The sequence below is a fragment of the Condylura cristata genome, unplaced genomic scaffold, assembly GCF_000260355.1.
Source record: "Condylura cristata isolate star-nosed mole 26May11 unplaced genomic scaffold, ConCri1.0 scaffold00003, whole genome shotgun sequence".
NCBI lineage: Eukaryota > Metazoa > Chordata > Mammalia > Eulipotyphla > Talpidae > Condylura > Condylura cristata.
The window spans coordinates 67,454,497-67,469,308 of record NW_004567104.1 but is presented as its reverse complement, the minus strand read 5'-3'; the positions used below and the strand labels follow the sequence as shown (position 1 = coordinate 67,469,308).

The window sequence follows — 14,812 nt, the reverse complement described above, 5'->3', positions numbered from 1 at the left end:
TCAAAGACAGGCTCTCTAGAGCGTACCTCGAAGGCTTACCTGGAGTACTGCTACAGGCTCTTCAGGTTTTCCCTTTGGGAGTGCCCCTGTCCCCCTCCAGGCTATTCTCAGTCAATACTGCAAGTGTGATACTTTTTTCATAGCATTTGTTTAATAAAGTCACAATTAAATAAAATGTAAAGAATTCACAATGATCAAAAAGTCCTACCTACCCCCACCCCATTACTGTTCTGACTCCTTCAGAACTGACCACCTTGCTAGTCCTTGCATCTTCTTGCCCCATGGCTTTGCTTTTGCTTGCAGTTGGCTCGGTATCTATTTCCCCCAGATGTCTGCTTAGCTAACCACCACCACCCCCCTCCTGTTCTTCACTGTCTGCTCAAATCTCATTTTCTCCATGAGATATACAGTTATTCCTTGACTGATAATGGCCTAAAATACCATGAATAGTTAAAATATCATATGATGAAAATGCACTTAAGACACCTAACCTATGGAATGCAGGTTAACTTAGCCTACCTTAAACATGCTCAGAATACTTAGATTTACATGAATCTACCTTTTAAAGTAGCTTATATAATACTGTGCTGAAAATGGAAAACAGAATGCTGGGTTTGCTGCCATTGCCCAGCAGCACGACAGCATCATAACACAACATTGCTAGTCTGGGAAAAGACCAAATTCAAAGTATGGTTTCTCCTTAATGAGGGCAGAGCTTCATTACCATCTGTAAGGTTGAAAAGGAATGTAAATGCATCTATTAGGTTAGAGATTAGCTACACTTGGCAGAGAAGAATTAAGATTACTGATCAGTTGACATAAAATACAAAGAATATTTTAAATTGTGAAGGTAGATCCAGTGTATTCACAAGGGCCTTACAAATGGAAGAGGAAATCAGAAGAATTCCATGGTGACTCAAACTGAGGCCTTACCAGCCAGCTATTGTTGATTCTGAAGGTGGAGGGAAGAAGCCACAATCTGAGAAACAGGAATCCTCTAGAAGCTTCTCTCCTGGAGCTTCCAGAAAAATAACAGCTCTGGCAACATATTATTTCAGCCCAGAAAAACCCATTTCTGACTTTGACTTTTGGAATTATGTAATGAATTGGTGGTGTTTTTAAACTACGAAGTTTAGCAATTTGTTACCAGAGGATTAATAGAATAGTCTTCCCTTACAGAGAAAGCAGGATGGTGAATTACTTCAGTTTCCACTTTTTTTTTTTAAGATTTTTTTAATTTATTCTGTATTATGCATACAGAGCTGGGGTACAGGCCAGAGATGCAGGGGCGATGAGAGAATTCACCAGAGACAGAGTGGGGAGCAGGACAGGCAGATAGATGAAGTACGCTGCTGAAGGGAGCAGCCGGCAGGTCAGGAAGAGGTCTGCCGCACCATGTGGATCACCTCCAGGGCAGGCAGGCATAGAACTCATGCTGTAGTGGCTTTAGCTTCTTAGTGCTGTGCTTTAACCCGCTGCGCCACGAGGGAGTGCTCAGTTCCCACCTTTCACTGCTGGCAGGCTGGTTCTCTGACAACTTAGCTATACACAGCAGGCCCTCAGATATAAACTACCTGCTATGAAAATGGTCTTGACTTTCCCTACATTATTAAGCTTATTCTCACACACATGCCCTGTGAGACAGTAATAATGGGATGGGCTTTCCACTTAGACACACTTCACTGTTCATCCAGCAGACTGGCTTGGCCCCAGCAGACTTTTGTTGAGATAATAGTCTTGCTGACCCTGGCCTACAAAGTGTTCCTTTTCCCCAATAAAGCTTATTCTTTATCTGATGGTATGTGAAAATTGCGGAATTCATCCTCAGCAGTAAGTTGAACAAGGGCAGGGATATTTGTTTATAGATGCATACAAAATATTCCAAACAGTCTTTCACAATGAGTAGATAGATACTCTCTTAGTGAGTACTGAATAAATGTTACAACAACTATTATTACACACCATATACAATTGACTCTGCATTTGAAACTGTAATGCAAAAAAAAATGCTTTTGGTGACACTTTGTGGCCCAAGCACAGAAAATAATTTCTTAAAATTCCCACGACACAAGAAAAAATGATGGATTGCATAAAAAATGATAAGCTACAGATATATCCAATAACCAAGTGACAAGGCATTAGTGATTAGCATACATAATAAATTCATGAAAGCTGCTAACAACTCATCCCCACTTTCCCAAATCAAGCAATATTAGAAAAGCAGGTAAAAGACAAGGAACTTGACATACAGGGATACCAAAATGACAATAATATGAAGAAATGTTCAAATTGAAATCATTCAAAAATGCAATTAAAAATAAGGACCTGCCACTTTATTCCCTATGTGTATTTGTGGCAAATTAAGGGCCTGGGAACATAGGAATCCTCTGCCTCTCTCGATGGGGTCAGACAGCACTAGCTATACTAGAGAAAAATCGGGCAGCACTTGTTCAAATCAAGGAGGCAACAAGAGATAAGCATTCCAGAGACATACGACTACTAGCAAGATTTGATTTTATTATCAAGACTCACTTTGATACCAGGATACTAAGGGCAGCTTTGCAGTGATTGTTGGGAGCTGAAGCCAGCCAGCACCGAGTACTCGAAGTAAGAAAGTCTCTCAGAAAATGTAAAGAAACATACACTAAAGAACTTTAGAAGCAGTTAATAACAACACACACAATAAATAGTGTAAAATATGTACATGAATGGGTGGTAGAAACAGAACAATGCTTAATAGAATAGCAACGTTAAAAGATATTTTATTTTCAGGGCTTACACTTATGTAAGTACAGACAACACCATCTCCATTTTCTACTTTTTTAAAAAACTAGAAAACAGGCCCTCCCTGGTGGCCGCAGCCCGGCTAAAGCACTGCACTAAGAAGCTGAAACCACTTCCCCATGAGTTCGATCCCTGCTTGCCCGGAGGTGATCACAGGGCGCGGAAGACCTCTCCTGACCAGCCCGCTGCTCCCCTCAGCAGTGAACTTCATCAGCCTGTTGTACTTCCTCCATCTGCCTGTTCTGCTCCCCACTCTGTCTCTGGTGAAGCCTCTCACCGCCCCTGAACCTCTGGCCTGTACCCCAGTTCTGTATGCACAAATAAATAAAATCTTAAAAAAAAAAACTAGAAAACAAATTAATTTTCTAGCAACTGATAAAACAAATACTAATGAGGAAGCAGATGACAAATGGTCATAACGGCTTCTAAGCTTCCCTTAATATAGGCTGAGAGTTCTCAAATGTGATATTCTCCCAATAATTAAAGTATCTCCTTAGAAGGTGCCAAATAAAGAAACAAAAGTTCCATATACTTTGGGGGGGGGGGAATCACTGATAGTCTCTGCATTGACAGATACTTTCAGTTCTCTAAATTTAGCCAAGAGAAACAAAGGAGATATAGGTAAATTTAGCCTAGAGAAGTAATGGAGAGGTGTGGGAAATCGCCCAAATCTTTAGTATTAGTGCTTGAGTACGTTTTCATTTTTCTGGAACTGATGCCCCTGGATTCTAGGTTAATAAATTTAAGAAAAGGGAATATTACTTGGGGCCTTTCCACCCCAGCACTGCCCTCCCCACCCCATACTCCATTTCCCTAGATAAGCAAAGTGGATTGGGGGTGGGAGGGTGGAGCCCAAGAATGCTAAGTGTGGAGAAAGAACACTAGGTGAACCCCCCACCTACCCACCCAAAGGTGTTCACTGCCTAACGTCACTAAATACACATTTTACGTTTTCTCTAAGTTTGAAATTCTATACATAGAAGTTGAGATCACAGTCACCAGTTTTAATTTAGTATCCCGGCTTCACATGCTCTCATGCTTTCCCCCAGTTTAACATCTAGCTCGTTATTTTATGACTCCAAACGTATCAGATGCTCCTCTGTATGCAACCCAAGTGAAAGGGATTTAAAATCCACCTTTGTCAGATTACGGTGAAAAATAGATGCAGAATGCCTGCTCCAACCCGAGAGAGGTGACGATCTGAAGGTCAACGCGAAACAAATGACCCGTTAGTGTCTCCTGAAGCGTGAGATAACATGAATCCAGGGATGTTACTGCCCAGCTCGCTCCGCCTACGAGTCGTCCCCGCCGCCCGCACCCCCAAGTCACCGCTGCTTGCCTGCCCGCCGTTACCCCGGTCAGACCAGGAGCCCGGAGCCGAAACCTGCACGGTCGGTTTCTGCTCCTGCACACCAAACGACGACTTGAAAAGTGGGTAAGCAGGAACGCATCGTCTCCCCCTCCTCTTCTTCGCTTTGAAAAGAAACCAAAGACCACCGAGGCCGGAACAGGAGGTTCGGAAGCCGCTCGGGGTCGGCTCCCCAAAGACAGCAGGACCACAAGCGAGAGCGAACCGCCAAGTCGGGGGCGAGGTTCGGTCTCGCATCTTCCTCAGTTCCGGACGCTGCAGGTCACCGCGGTGGGCACGGCGAGCCGCCGGGAGGGCCCCGAGAGGGCGGGACGGCGCTGAGAGGTGACACCCCGGCCCGGGCCCCGGGGCGCGCGGCTTCCCCGAGCCCCGCGCCGCGCGACCCCCGCCCCTCCGCTCCGCTCCCCGCACAGCCTCTCCCGCCCCTCCCCACCCGGCTCCCTCAAGTCTCCACGAACGGAAATGGGAGTCACAGAGCCGGGGACCAGCGGAAACAAAACACAGAGGCGGCCGCGGGGGGGCCGCGGTGGGGAGAAGGCCCCGGAACGAGGCCGCCCGCGCGGGCCCGCGCTCGCTTCCTCCCCCCGCGCGGCCGCACTCACCCGCTCCGGAGTCGGCCCAGGCGCCCCCGCCCGCGCTCCAGGCTGAGAAGAGCAGTGGCGCGGGCTCCACGTGCAGCGTCTCTCCGGGTAAGACGTGCAGCTCCCGCGACTCGAAGTGTGAGGCCCCTGGGCCCTTCCCGCGGAATCGGCGCTGAGAAACTCCAACCCCCCCTCCCGCCTCCCAGGCGCCCCCGGGTCCTGAACTACAACTCCCAGCAGGTTGCGCGAAACGAACGCCCGAGGCAACGGAGGCTCGCGAGGCACAAGGGCGCACAACGCCCCAATCCTCTTTGTTTTACACGCTCGCCCCTTCCCCGCACAATCATACACCTCCACCACCCCAAGGAACGGGACTCTGACTCGGGGCGGGGGAGGGGGGGGCTGAACTAGGGGAGAGGCGAATCAAAGTGCGCATGCGTACACCACCAGCTTTCCTGGAGGGAAAAGGAGAGCGGGTCAAGTTAGGCGAAGGAAAGATGGCGGAGGCTTCGCCAGGGGACCCGGAAGCACTTACCCTCCACTTCCTCCTCCTGTTTGGCTTCTGTTTCACCTAGAGCCGTCCGGTCGCAGACTTTCTCCGAGACGCTTCCTGTCCGGTGAGTGTCGACCGACTGAAACGGCGGCCCATAATGCATTGCGATGGCGGGTAGGCGGGTGAGGGCGGGGTCAGGGCCGGAAGTAGAACGGAGGTGGCGGCGGTGGCTTTGGCAGCTCGGGGACTGAGTGCAAGGTGACTGGGAGGGAGGCTGGACCGGCTTGGCCTCTGGGGACTTCGATTCTGGGTTTCTGCTCGGGTGCAAGGTGACTGGAAGGTTAGCTGGACCGGCTTGGCCTCTTGGGATTTCGATTCTGAGTTTGTACTCCGGGCCTCGGTCGCCCGTTACCTCTGCCCTACTGAAGCAGAGAGCACTCCTAGGCCCCCGGCAACTCAGGACCTGCTCCGAGGTCACTGTGACCTCTGCGCCCGTTAAGTGTGCGAAGGACTTCGTGTGTAACCTCGAGCACCCTATTGGGGGCAGTCCTGGGCGCGGAGGCTTGAATGCCTGGCGGGGTGGGGGTGGGGATGGGGGTGTCTATGATCCCCAGTCCGGCTAGGGCGGCGCAAGGTCACGGTGCGCGCCTGCCCCATCTCGGGCGCGGGGACTGGTTCTGAGCTATGCACGCAAGACGTGCACCTTAGGAGGGAAGAAGGGGCGATAGGAACCCTACAGGTTTATCCCGCCCCCAAAGTGTTAATAATGCATCATCCTTGGGCCTTTGTCTTACATTGTCCCGCTCCCTGCACGTTCTTACAGCTCTTAAACCCGGAGAAACGGGGCGGGAACTTGGGGGCGGAGAAGGGAGGAGCTTGGAAGTAGGGGAGAGGTCAAACTGGAGGGGCCGAGGGAGGATCTCGAACTAGGGGAGAGTTTCCCTGAGGGCAAAAAAGAGCCTGACGTGGGGGCTGGATGACTTTAGAAAAGTACACTGAAGAGGCCGCAGGCAGGCTAATTTTGGGGGAGTCACCTGTTACTGTAACGGAGAACCTCGCCACATCCCACCACAGGGCCTGTGTACCTGCTGTATCCTGTCTTGGGTTGCCTTCCCCAGTCTGGGCGATGGTGCCAAATCCCTACCACAGGCTTTTGTAGCACCCGATAGTTTAGAATACCCCGGTATTTACGTGTTTGTTATGACTCGACTTCTTGAGTACCTCACTCCATATTTTCGCTTTGAATTTAATCAGTGAAAAAAGTGAAAAGAGAAGGAACAAGTCAAATTACGACTTGTCTTAAGACAAGCTGACTTTTGGTGCCCTGTAGGACTTAGCAATGGAGGACAACTTAGTGAAGGTGTAGGCTTGGGGCTCAGGACGACCAGAATTAGAATGGGTGCTTGGAATCACTGGTACTTGGAAAATAGAAATTGAAAAAATGAACTTGTTACGTTAAGACTAACAAATTTTTGCAGTTGCATATTGATTTCCTTTAGCTGTGGGAATACGGACAGTTTAATACCTTTTCTGTAGGAAGTTATACCTATCTATAAAGGGATAAAAGCACCTTCCTCTGATTCCTAACAGTGTTGTGTAGGGTAAAAGAAAATACATTTGGATGCTTTGCGAAAGACCCAGACTGAACAAATGTTATATGGGCTTACCTGTAGTACTTGTTTCCAAAAGTTGCATAGTTTTTAAAATTGTGTGCTGTCAGGTTATACTGTGTAACCTTGGACTAGATTAACCCATAAAACCCAGTTTGTGCATATTTAAAGTGGGAATGATGATAAGTAGCACCTTTAATAAGTCATTTATTTGCTGAGAAGTAGTCACTGATAGGGTAAGATCCATGATGAGTTCTTTGTTGAAATAAATGTGCTTTTATCCTGGTAGGTGAAGGATATTATGTTGATTATAGTATTTCATTTGGTAACTAGCAAGAAAATTAGCCGAAAGACAAGATAGTGAAGACACAAAATACAAATGCAAGTTTTTAGTAAGTTAACAAAATGCTGTAAAGTTCCTACAGACTTACTCCCAATTATGTATTAATATAAGCCTGTTGCACAATTAGTATATTTCTACAGACTACATGACCACACTAAGCAGTAGAATTATAACTTAATAGAAATCCATTGTCAGTAAGATGGTGGTGGTGATAAGATAATTGGAGAATGGGGCACGGAAATCATAAAGCATTTCAGAGTTTCACTTTAAGGGTTGTAAAATTTTCCAGATTATTTTATTATCATCCCAACATAGAGTTTGGTCAGGCCTCTCATAGATCCCATTTTTTTCTCAGAGGGGAGTTTCTTAATGATGGCCTCCTATCTGTTCCTTTCCGTTGGAATTCCTATTTGTATATTTTTATTGTAATTTGAATATTTTTGCATTTTGTCTTTCAAGATCCTAAATGAGGGCTCAACTGAGATCTTTCATCTAGTGAAATCTTCGAGTTGGAGAATCAAGTATTTTAGTTTAAGAAATCTAAAGAATTGGGAGATAAGACCTTAGTTTTAAAATTCAGACTTCAGGCTCCTTCACAAATTCTGTTTTACTGATTAGGTTGGGCTGCCTCTTTATCCCTGTCAGGGTGGGCTCTCTTGGCCTGGCTGCTGTTTTTCCTTGCTGTTACCGTATTGGTATCAGTGGGGTCCTGCAGGTTTAGCAGAGCTGTTTCTTACACTGGGGGCCCGGGAAGCAGAGCCCCCCCCATCAGTCCTACCTACAGAGGCAATTGTGTCCATTCCCCATGGCCACCTCTCTTGGCAGGCCTGCTACAGTGACTTGCGATCCAGAGTTGTTCTTTCTTCACTGGCTGCAGGCAGTTTTGTTTTGACTTTTTTTTTTAACATTCTCGCTCCACTGTTTCCTCTGCTCCAAGATTAAGTTTGTAGAGAAGAAACACCCCACCCCACTTTTTATGCTTTCTTCTTGCAGGTAATCGTAGTGAAGACCCAGGCCTGGAAAAACAAACCCCTTACAATTTCAGCATTGTTGCAGTGTTCCTGAGTTGTGGCCAGCTGCTCCTAGGCCTCAGGACTTTTTGATTAAGATGTCAATTGAATTAAGATGCAGACTGCAGAGGGAGGAGTGCTGGTCAGTTGGCTGGCTTCGCATTGACTGAATTCTGTAAATAAGTTCTGTGATGTTTCTGGGTTCTGTAACAGAAGAACTACTTCCCGCTTGTGGTAGAAGCATAGCTACTTTTTAATTTGGGGTATATTTTTAAGTATATTAATGTTTTGGTGCTTGATTTCTGTAACAGAATCACCATGATTGTTCAGAGGCTCTTGAAGTTCTCCTCGCTCATTCAGTCTGCAGTCTCAGTTCACTTCAGGAGGAACATTGGTGCTACGGCAGTGGCATTTAAGGAACTTGATCCTGTACAGAAAATCTTTGTGGACAAGATTAGAGAATACAAAACGAAGCGACAGTAAGTGGGCTGTAATCAGCTGTGGTATTAACACAAATAGAGTATGCATGAAATAAAGCTAATTTCTTGATATTTGAAAGTGTCTAAGAGCTTTGCTGAACTGATTCTTGACATAAAGGTTCATTTTGGTGTTCCAAAAGAATACAGCAGTATCTTGATTTTTTTGGTGATTCCTAAGTTTATCCCCCTTACATATTTTCCGAGGGAATTCCATCAAATCTGTTGTCATTTTTGATAAGTCCTTATATGCCATTTATTATAGTCAGTTTATAGACTCGGGTAGAATCTCAGAAGTCATTTATGAGCTGCACTTGAGAAAATGACATCCTTTTGACATAAACTCATAAAGCTAATTGGCAGGGAAAAAAACATAATTGAAATATTCTAACGCAGTTTTGTACCCTTTCTGTGAAGTCATGATTTGGGAACATTATATAAACACAGTGTTTTCTCTGTTTAGGTTATTTATAGGCATATTTGTAAGCATGTATTTCTGGGAATACTATAGGACAAAAGATGAGGTGGCATAAAGCAAGTGAGCAGAAACCAGAATTCTAGGGTCACACAGTTTGGAAGAAGAATGACCACCTTAGCGAACCCCTGGGGCCTCGGAAAGTAGTATACATCGACTCCTAGCAGTTATATTTGTCTACTATGTGTAAAACACAGCCTGTGAAATGTGGGCCACAAAGGAAGAAGCCACATAGCATTTCTAATCTTAAAATACATGGAGCTGGGAAGCTTGTAAGCCAGGTGAATGAGCTAGATGCTAACAGTGACATGCAGCGTTTCTTTCTAGCCGGAGACACTGGGAAGCAGTTTCGGGGTGACTTTTATCTTGGCATTGAAGGTAGTGTGTGAGGTCATTCTTTCTCTCCTAGACAATCAGGGACAGGTATAGATTGTTTCAGCTTAAAAAAAAAAAAAGAAAAGAAAAGAATTTACTCATGATCTTAATTACACCTTGAAAGGATTCTCAAACCTCTAGAAAGCCTTCATAGACACCCACACCCGGGGTCTACCCCAGATTGGGTGGATTGCATCTGCATTGTTGATCCAGATTGGGTGGATAGATGCAGGGGGAGGAGAATATCTTTTCAGAGGAGAGATGGGAGCTAAGACACATAATCCAGAAAGTACAAAGTGTACCAGGAGATTGTGTAATACGTTTCCCAAGAGTACGGGGAATGAGTATCAGGGGAGCAGCAAGTACAGGACGGGGTTAAAATGTGGGATTATGGAAGGCCTTGACTGTAGGCCAGCAGCGAAGATAGTATCTTCTGGACGCTTAAGAAAATTTAAAGATTTTTGAGTAGGATACTGGGGTTGGACAAGATTGCTCTGTTAGGAAGGTAATTTAATCATAGTATATTAGAGAAGTTGGAATAGAACAGACCTTTTAGGGAAATATAACCAAGCTTGATTGTCTTCCTAGCAATGAGAATATTAAACATAACAGAGACTGGATATTGAGATACTAAACCGGTCTGGGAGACCTGGCAGAGAGCCTAGAAGGGATCAATTAAAGGATACTGGGACTTGGACACTGCTCAGAAAGTGGGTGACCACAGGGCCCTCCCTGGTGACACAACAGGTTGAAGCACAGCACTGCAGTAGCTAGTGGCAGCTGTTCGCTCAAGCTCAATCCCCCACCAGGAGCTGACCCACATGGCGCGGTAGCCCTCTCCTGGCCCGCCCACTGCCCCCTCAGCAGTGTACTTTGTTGATCTGCCTGTTCTGCTCCCCACTCTGTCTCTGGTGAGTCTTCTCACCACCACCCTCACCCCCACACACCTCTGGCCTACACCCAGTTCTTGTATGCATAAATAAAAAATAATCTCTAAGAAAGAAAAAGAAAAGTTGGTGGCCAGTACTAGCTGGGGAATTTGATTGTTGTGGAGATGTGGCAGCATCTTCACATCAATGATTTTTGCACTTTAATTGTCCTTAAAAGCCTGTTCAGTAAGAAGTCAAGTTCGTTCATTTATGCCAACAACATGAAGTGTCCTAGATGAGCTGTGAGCTCTGCCGTTTGGGCAGGTTATTTAACTTTTGTTCCTTGGTTTTCTCATAAATGAGATGGGATGATAATAGCAGTACCTACGTGGGACTTAGAGCTTAAGTGGTTTAATAAATTACTATGCCTAGTATTTTTTTAAGTGAAATAAACAGCATACTTAGTTTGCTTTGGCCGGGTCACCATATTAAAGTGGGGATAAAGCAATAAACAAGTGGGCTGGTAGGTAAGTTCATTTGACGGAGATGACTTCTGGGCCTGTTGTCGTAAGAGTGCATGTTAAAGTTGCACTAGCCATTTCCTATCAGTAACTAGTACATAGCTGAGGTTGACTAAATCTTCTCAAAGCAGATTCTAAAGCTTGTAGATCGTAAAACTAGACAGTCGTGTAAGTAGCTGACTGAAGGTCCTGTCTGGAACTGCAGGGTACATTTCTGTAGACATCCACAACAGCCGCATGTGCATCTTCATCAGTCACATGACACATGCAGTTCCTCGGCCTGCTGAGCCCCTTTTCTGTTGGTGGTGGGCAGACGTGGCTGTTTAGCCAGGCAGAGCATTTCTCTTGTCGCAAAGTTCTTTTGCACATGCTGATCCAGAAGGAAGCTAGGTCCGCGTCAGGAAACAGTATGTTCTTAAACTTGAGCTGTCTTATGTTTTGTGAAATTCTTGAACATAAGTCCACATGCTGTCAGTAGAGGCGTATGTGAAAATATTACTGCCTGTGGTGGAATTTTCACTTGTAAATGTTCTGTTCATTCACAGACATTAACTTTATGACCAACAGCAGAAATTGTACAAAAACTGAGACCTCGCTGGCTGCTGTTAAATTCATCTTCCCAAAGCCCAACTTCAATAATTTTGTCACTTTATTGCTTCTCAAATAAAATAAAAACTCCCAATTTAACATTCTAGCCCTTCCATATGTGGCTTTTCCTTCTAGCCTGCTTAGTCCCCACAGCCAGCAGCGCTTTACCACTGCCGCATCTGAGCTTTTTCAGTTTCAGAAGGCTGCCAAATGAAACCTGACCCGAAATATATTTGCAAAAATATATTTAAACGAAATTCTTTGAGCTAAAAAGTGAGCTCTCCTTAACTGAAGTCAACTTTTTGTTAGACCGTGTCTTTGAAGCTTATCATGTATTCCCTGCCAGCCTAAATGTTTGTATACGTCATATAGTTTTATTCTATATGACAAAACCCCAGAAATTAGGAAATAATTTTTTCTTTGTCCCTATTGTAGAGATTAGAAGTTACTAAGCTCTTTTAAAAGCAATTTATTAGTGAGCAATGGAAATCAAGTATGGTGAGTGGCACACATACATTTTCGTTTGATTCTCTTTAACACTCCCATCAAATAGGTCTTTAGTTCTAGATGTTGAAACTGAAGTTTAGAGTGCCTTGTACCTTGCTCTGGTTTATAAGGTCATTACAAGCAGAGATGATGTCAAGTGGAAGCAGCTGTTGAGTCCGCCCAGATGTAGCCATCATCTCTTACTGAAACAGGCCTAGAGGTTCTGACTCAATAAAATAACCCTGGATGCTAACAAATCTTGACTGTCGCATTGTTTGAAGTTGCCTCATTTGCTCCATTTATGTGATGCCTCATCATATTGAGATAGTTTAATTGAATTCAAGTGGAAATACTGGTTTTCTTTTGGAAAAAGAGACCCTTTAAAGAGGTCTACTAAGATGATGGTGAGAATTTTGTTTTTGTAAACGAGTGCTTTAGTGAGTTTTTACTTGCTCCTTTACATAACAGGGCATCTGGAGGGCCCGTTGATACTGGCCCAGAATATCAGCAAGAGCTGGATAGAGAGCTTTTTAAGCTTAAGCAGATGTATGGCAAAGCAGATATGAATACGTTCCCTAACTTCAAATTTGAAGGTGAGTCTCTCTAATCACAGGTTCCTCCTCATGGGAGATCATTAAATGTTGAATATTTATACATTTATAATTGGGTTAGTTGGAAAATTAAGTGAGTTAAACATTGTGTGAATTTGTTTGGATACTGACTCAGCATGGGACACCATGGGATAAATGTAGGCTGTTGCGACAGATTTATATAAGTGGGGGGATGTTGTGACAGGAACTTTGTTGCTGCCTTGCTGCTGGAACAGTCTTGAAGCAGGTGTGCCAGGCAAGACTGCTCCTTGAGCAGAAGTTCTCAGGCCGTTTAATGAAAGCACGTGGGCTGGTAAAGCTGACTGTGCGACAGTGATGTGGGGACTAAATCCTGAAGGGTGGGTTGGAGTGGACAAAGTTTTACGAGAAACAGAGAAGGGGACATGGACCAAATGTCAAGCGCCATTGGCGTCCTTTGATGTTGCCACGGGCAGAGTTACCCAAAAGCACCAGGAAGACGTCACTTAATCAGGGCAGCAGCGTTCAGGGCTCCCGGGCTGCCAGGTGACTCGGGCTATCCCGCATGGGGTCAAGGAATGCTCTGTTGTGACTTACAGATGGCAAATGAGGCACAGTTGCCCCTGACTGGCCAGCCAGCAGCAGCTCAGAGCCACTCACAGTGGGCATCTGATACTAAACTCCCTGAACTTGGATTCTGACTGCATTGTTAATCAGCTTTCTACTCTGGGGTATTTGGTGCCTATTCTTCATCTGGCACTTGGAGAACATGAGAATGTCATCCTCTTAATTGTGATAGTTAAGTGTTTAAGTCTTTAGCAATTATTTTATTTCCATGTAAAACTTTTTTAATGGTAGGTTTTTACTTTGAAAAAATACAAGGTTAGTAAATAGTGAAGCATTCTAGATAATACAAGTTTATTGCAGAATGGCTAATTTGAATCCATTTTTCATCCTAGAACCCAAGTTTGAGGTCATCGACAAACCACAGTCCTAAAGAAATGATGTAAAATGGATCTGGTAATTTATCCTGCATTAGTTTACAACTTGTGAGAAGTATCAGAATAAACATACATTTCACCGCTGTCAAATGTACTTTTAATTCTGATTCCAAATAAATAATTTGGCGATGCCGGGTATCTGCCATTTGTTTGTGCGGAAGCAGATGGAGACCTTGGATCAACATAACCTGCCAGATTTTTGTGGGTGCACAGGAGTATCACAGTTACAGACGCGGCTACCTAAGTAGAGCTGTTCTGGCCCAAGGAGTGTTTCCTGTGGAGAAATGTACACACTTTCAAACTTGAAGACACGGTTTATAAATCATTTGTCATAGCATTTTTCAGGAAATTCAAGTGAATTCTGAATGTCTACATGAATGCCATGTTTTGACGTCTATCAAATGTTAAAGCATTGAGGACCAATAAGCCAGGACCTTCCTCTGCCTTTACAGTTAGGATTACAGAGCATTCTGATTATAGTGTGACCCAGATAGAGGAAAAGTTTGTGGGGGGCAGGGGCCTCCAAAGCAACTTGCTGTGAAGATATGGGCTCTTTGGCAATGTCTTGCCCAAGTGATGAAGTGTGTAGCAGGCATCAAAATTTTGGTAACTGGCTGACTCAGTGAGTTACTGGGAAAGGAGGGGAACAGCCAAGCCTTACACTTCATCTCTGATGGGGTTGGTGGAGATTGAATAGAATCGCCTTTATCAGTTTAGGTCGCTTCAAAAGAGGGGTGGGCGTATGTATGCTGTGGCAGCCCACGCTAGCTGGAGTCAAACCTGCTGAGGAATCCCTTTCCAAAGGACCCACAGATGTTCCCGGATGAAACTGGGGAAACCTTCCGGCAGGGAGGATGAGGGGAATTTTCATAGACAAGGTGGAATTTGAGCAACCCTCGTTGCAAGGAGGGAGTATTTATGAGTGAATGTAGAGAACAGGGGAAGCTTGCCCTTGTGGAGGTAAAGGACTTAGCTGGATATGGGCAGAAGGCAACTGAAGAGGAAACAGAACTTGTGGCAGGACAGGTAGGTCTTGATAGTATGACAAGGTGAGTGTGTGTGGGGGGGAGAAACTTTAGAATCCCAGGCCAAGGGATTTAGACCTTGACCATAATGTGAAATAATAAAAGCCTGTTAGCAGAAAGTGGGAGATTTGACAAGAGTAATCTGGTACTCACTGATGGATGGGAAAGGGGTGGGGGAAAGTAAAGGGTAAAGGAATCTTGCCAACAGGAAAGATGGAAAAGTGACCAAGGGGCCTC

General features: G+C 45.0%; 2 protein-coding genes across 7 annotated transcripts in view; one reads left to right on the top strand and one right to left on the bottom strand.

The window, feature by feature from the left end:
- GABPA (GA binding protein transcription factor, alpha subunit 60kDa) overlaps nt 1-5,351 on the bottom strand; it is a 29,914-nt gene extending 24,563 nt beyond the window's left edge. Inside the window, exons 1-2 of one of the 3 annotated variants that reach the window (XM_012732756.1) lie at nt 4,756-4,819; nt 3,921-4,189 (exon numbers count right to left, since the gene is read on the bottom strand). The gene's annotated coding sequence lies outside the window, so the exon portion shown is untranslated. Of the gene's footprint in view, nt 1-3,920; nt 4,190-4,755; nt 4,843-5,269 lie in introns of those variants that run through there. The other 2 variants (XM_004675310.2, XM_004675309.2) reach the window with 2 other exon arrangements.
- Nucleotides 4,687-13,686, top strand: ATP5J (ATP synthase, H+ transporting, mitochondrial Fo complex, subunit F6). Of its 4 annotated transcripts, none has more exons than XM_004675312.2 (4): nt 4,687-5,485; nt 8,502-8,669; nt 12,449-12,573; nt 13,509-13,686. In XM_004675312.2, exons 2-4 carry the CDS (start codon nt 8,509-8,511, stop codon nt 13,544-13,546), a joined length of 324 nt encoding a protein of 107 aa, XP_004675369.1. In that variant the 5' UTR covers nt 4,687-5,485; nt 8,502-8,508; the 3' UTR covers nt 13,547-13,686. The 4 variants fall into 4 exon arrangements, with proteins under 4 accessions (XP_004675369.1, XP_004675370.1, XP_012588229.1 ...); XM_004675313.2 differs by having other exon boundaries at nt 5,316-5,351; XM_012732775.1 differs by having other exon boundaries at nt 5,428-5,556.
- The last annotated feature ends 1,126 nt before the right edge of the window (nt 13,687-14,812 follow it).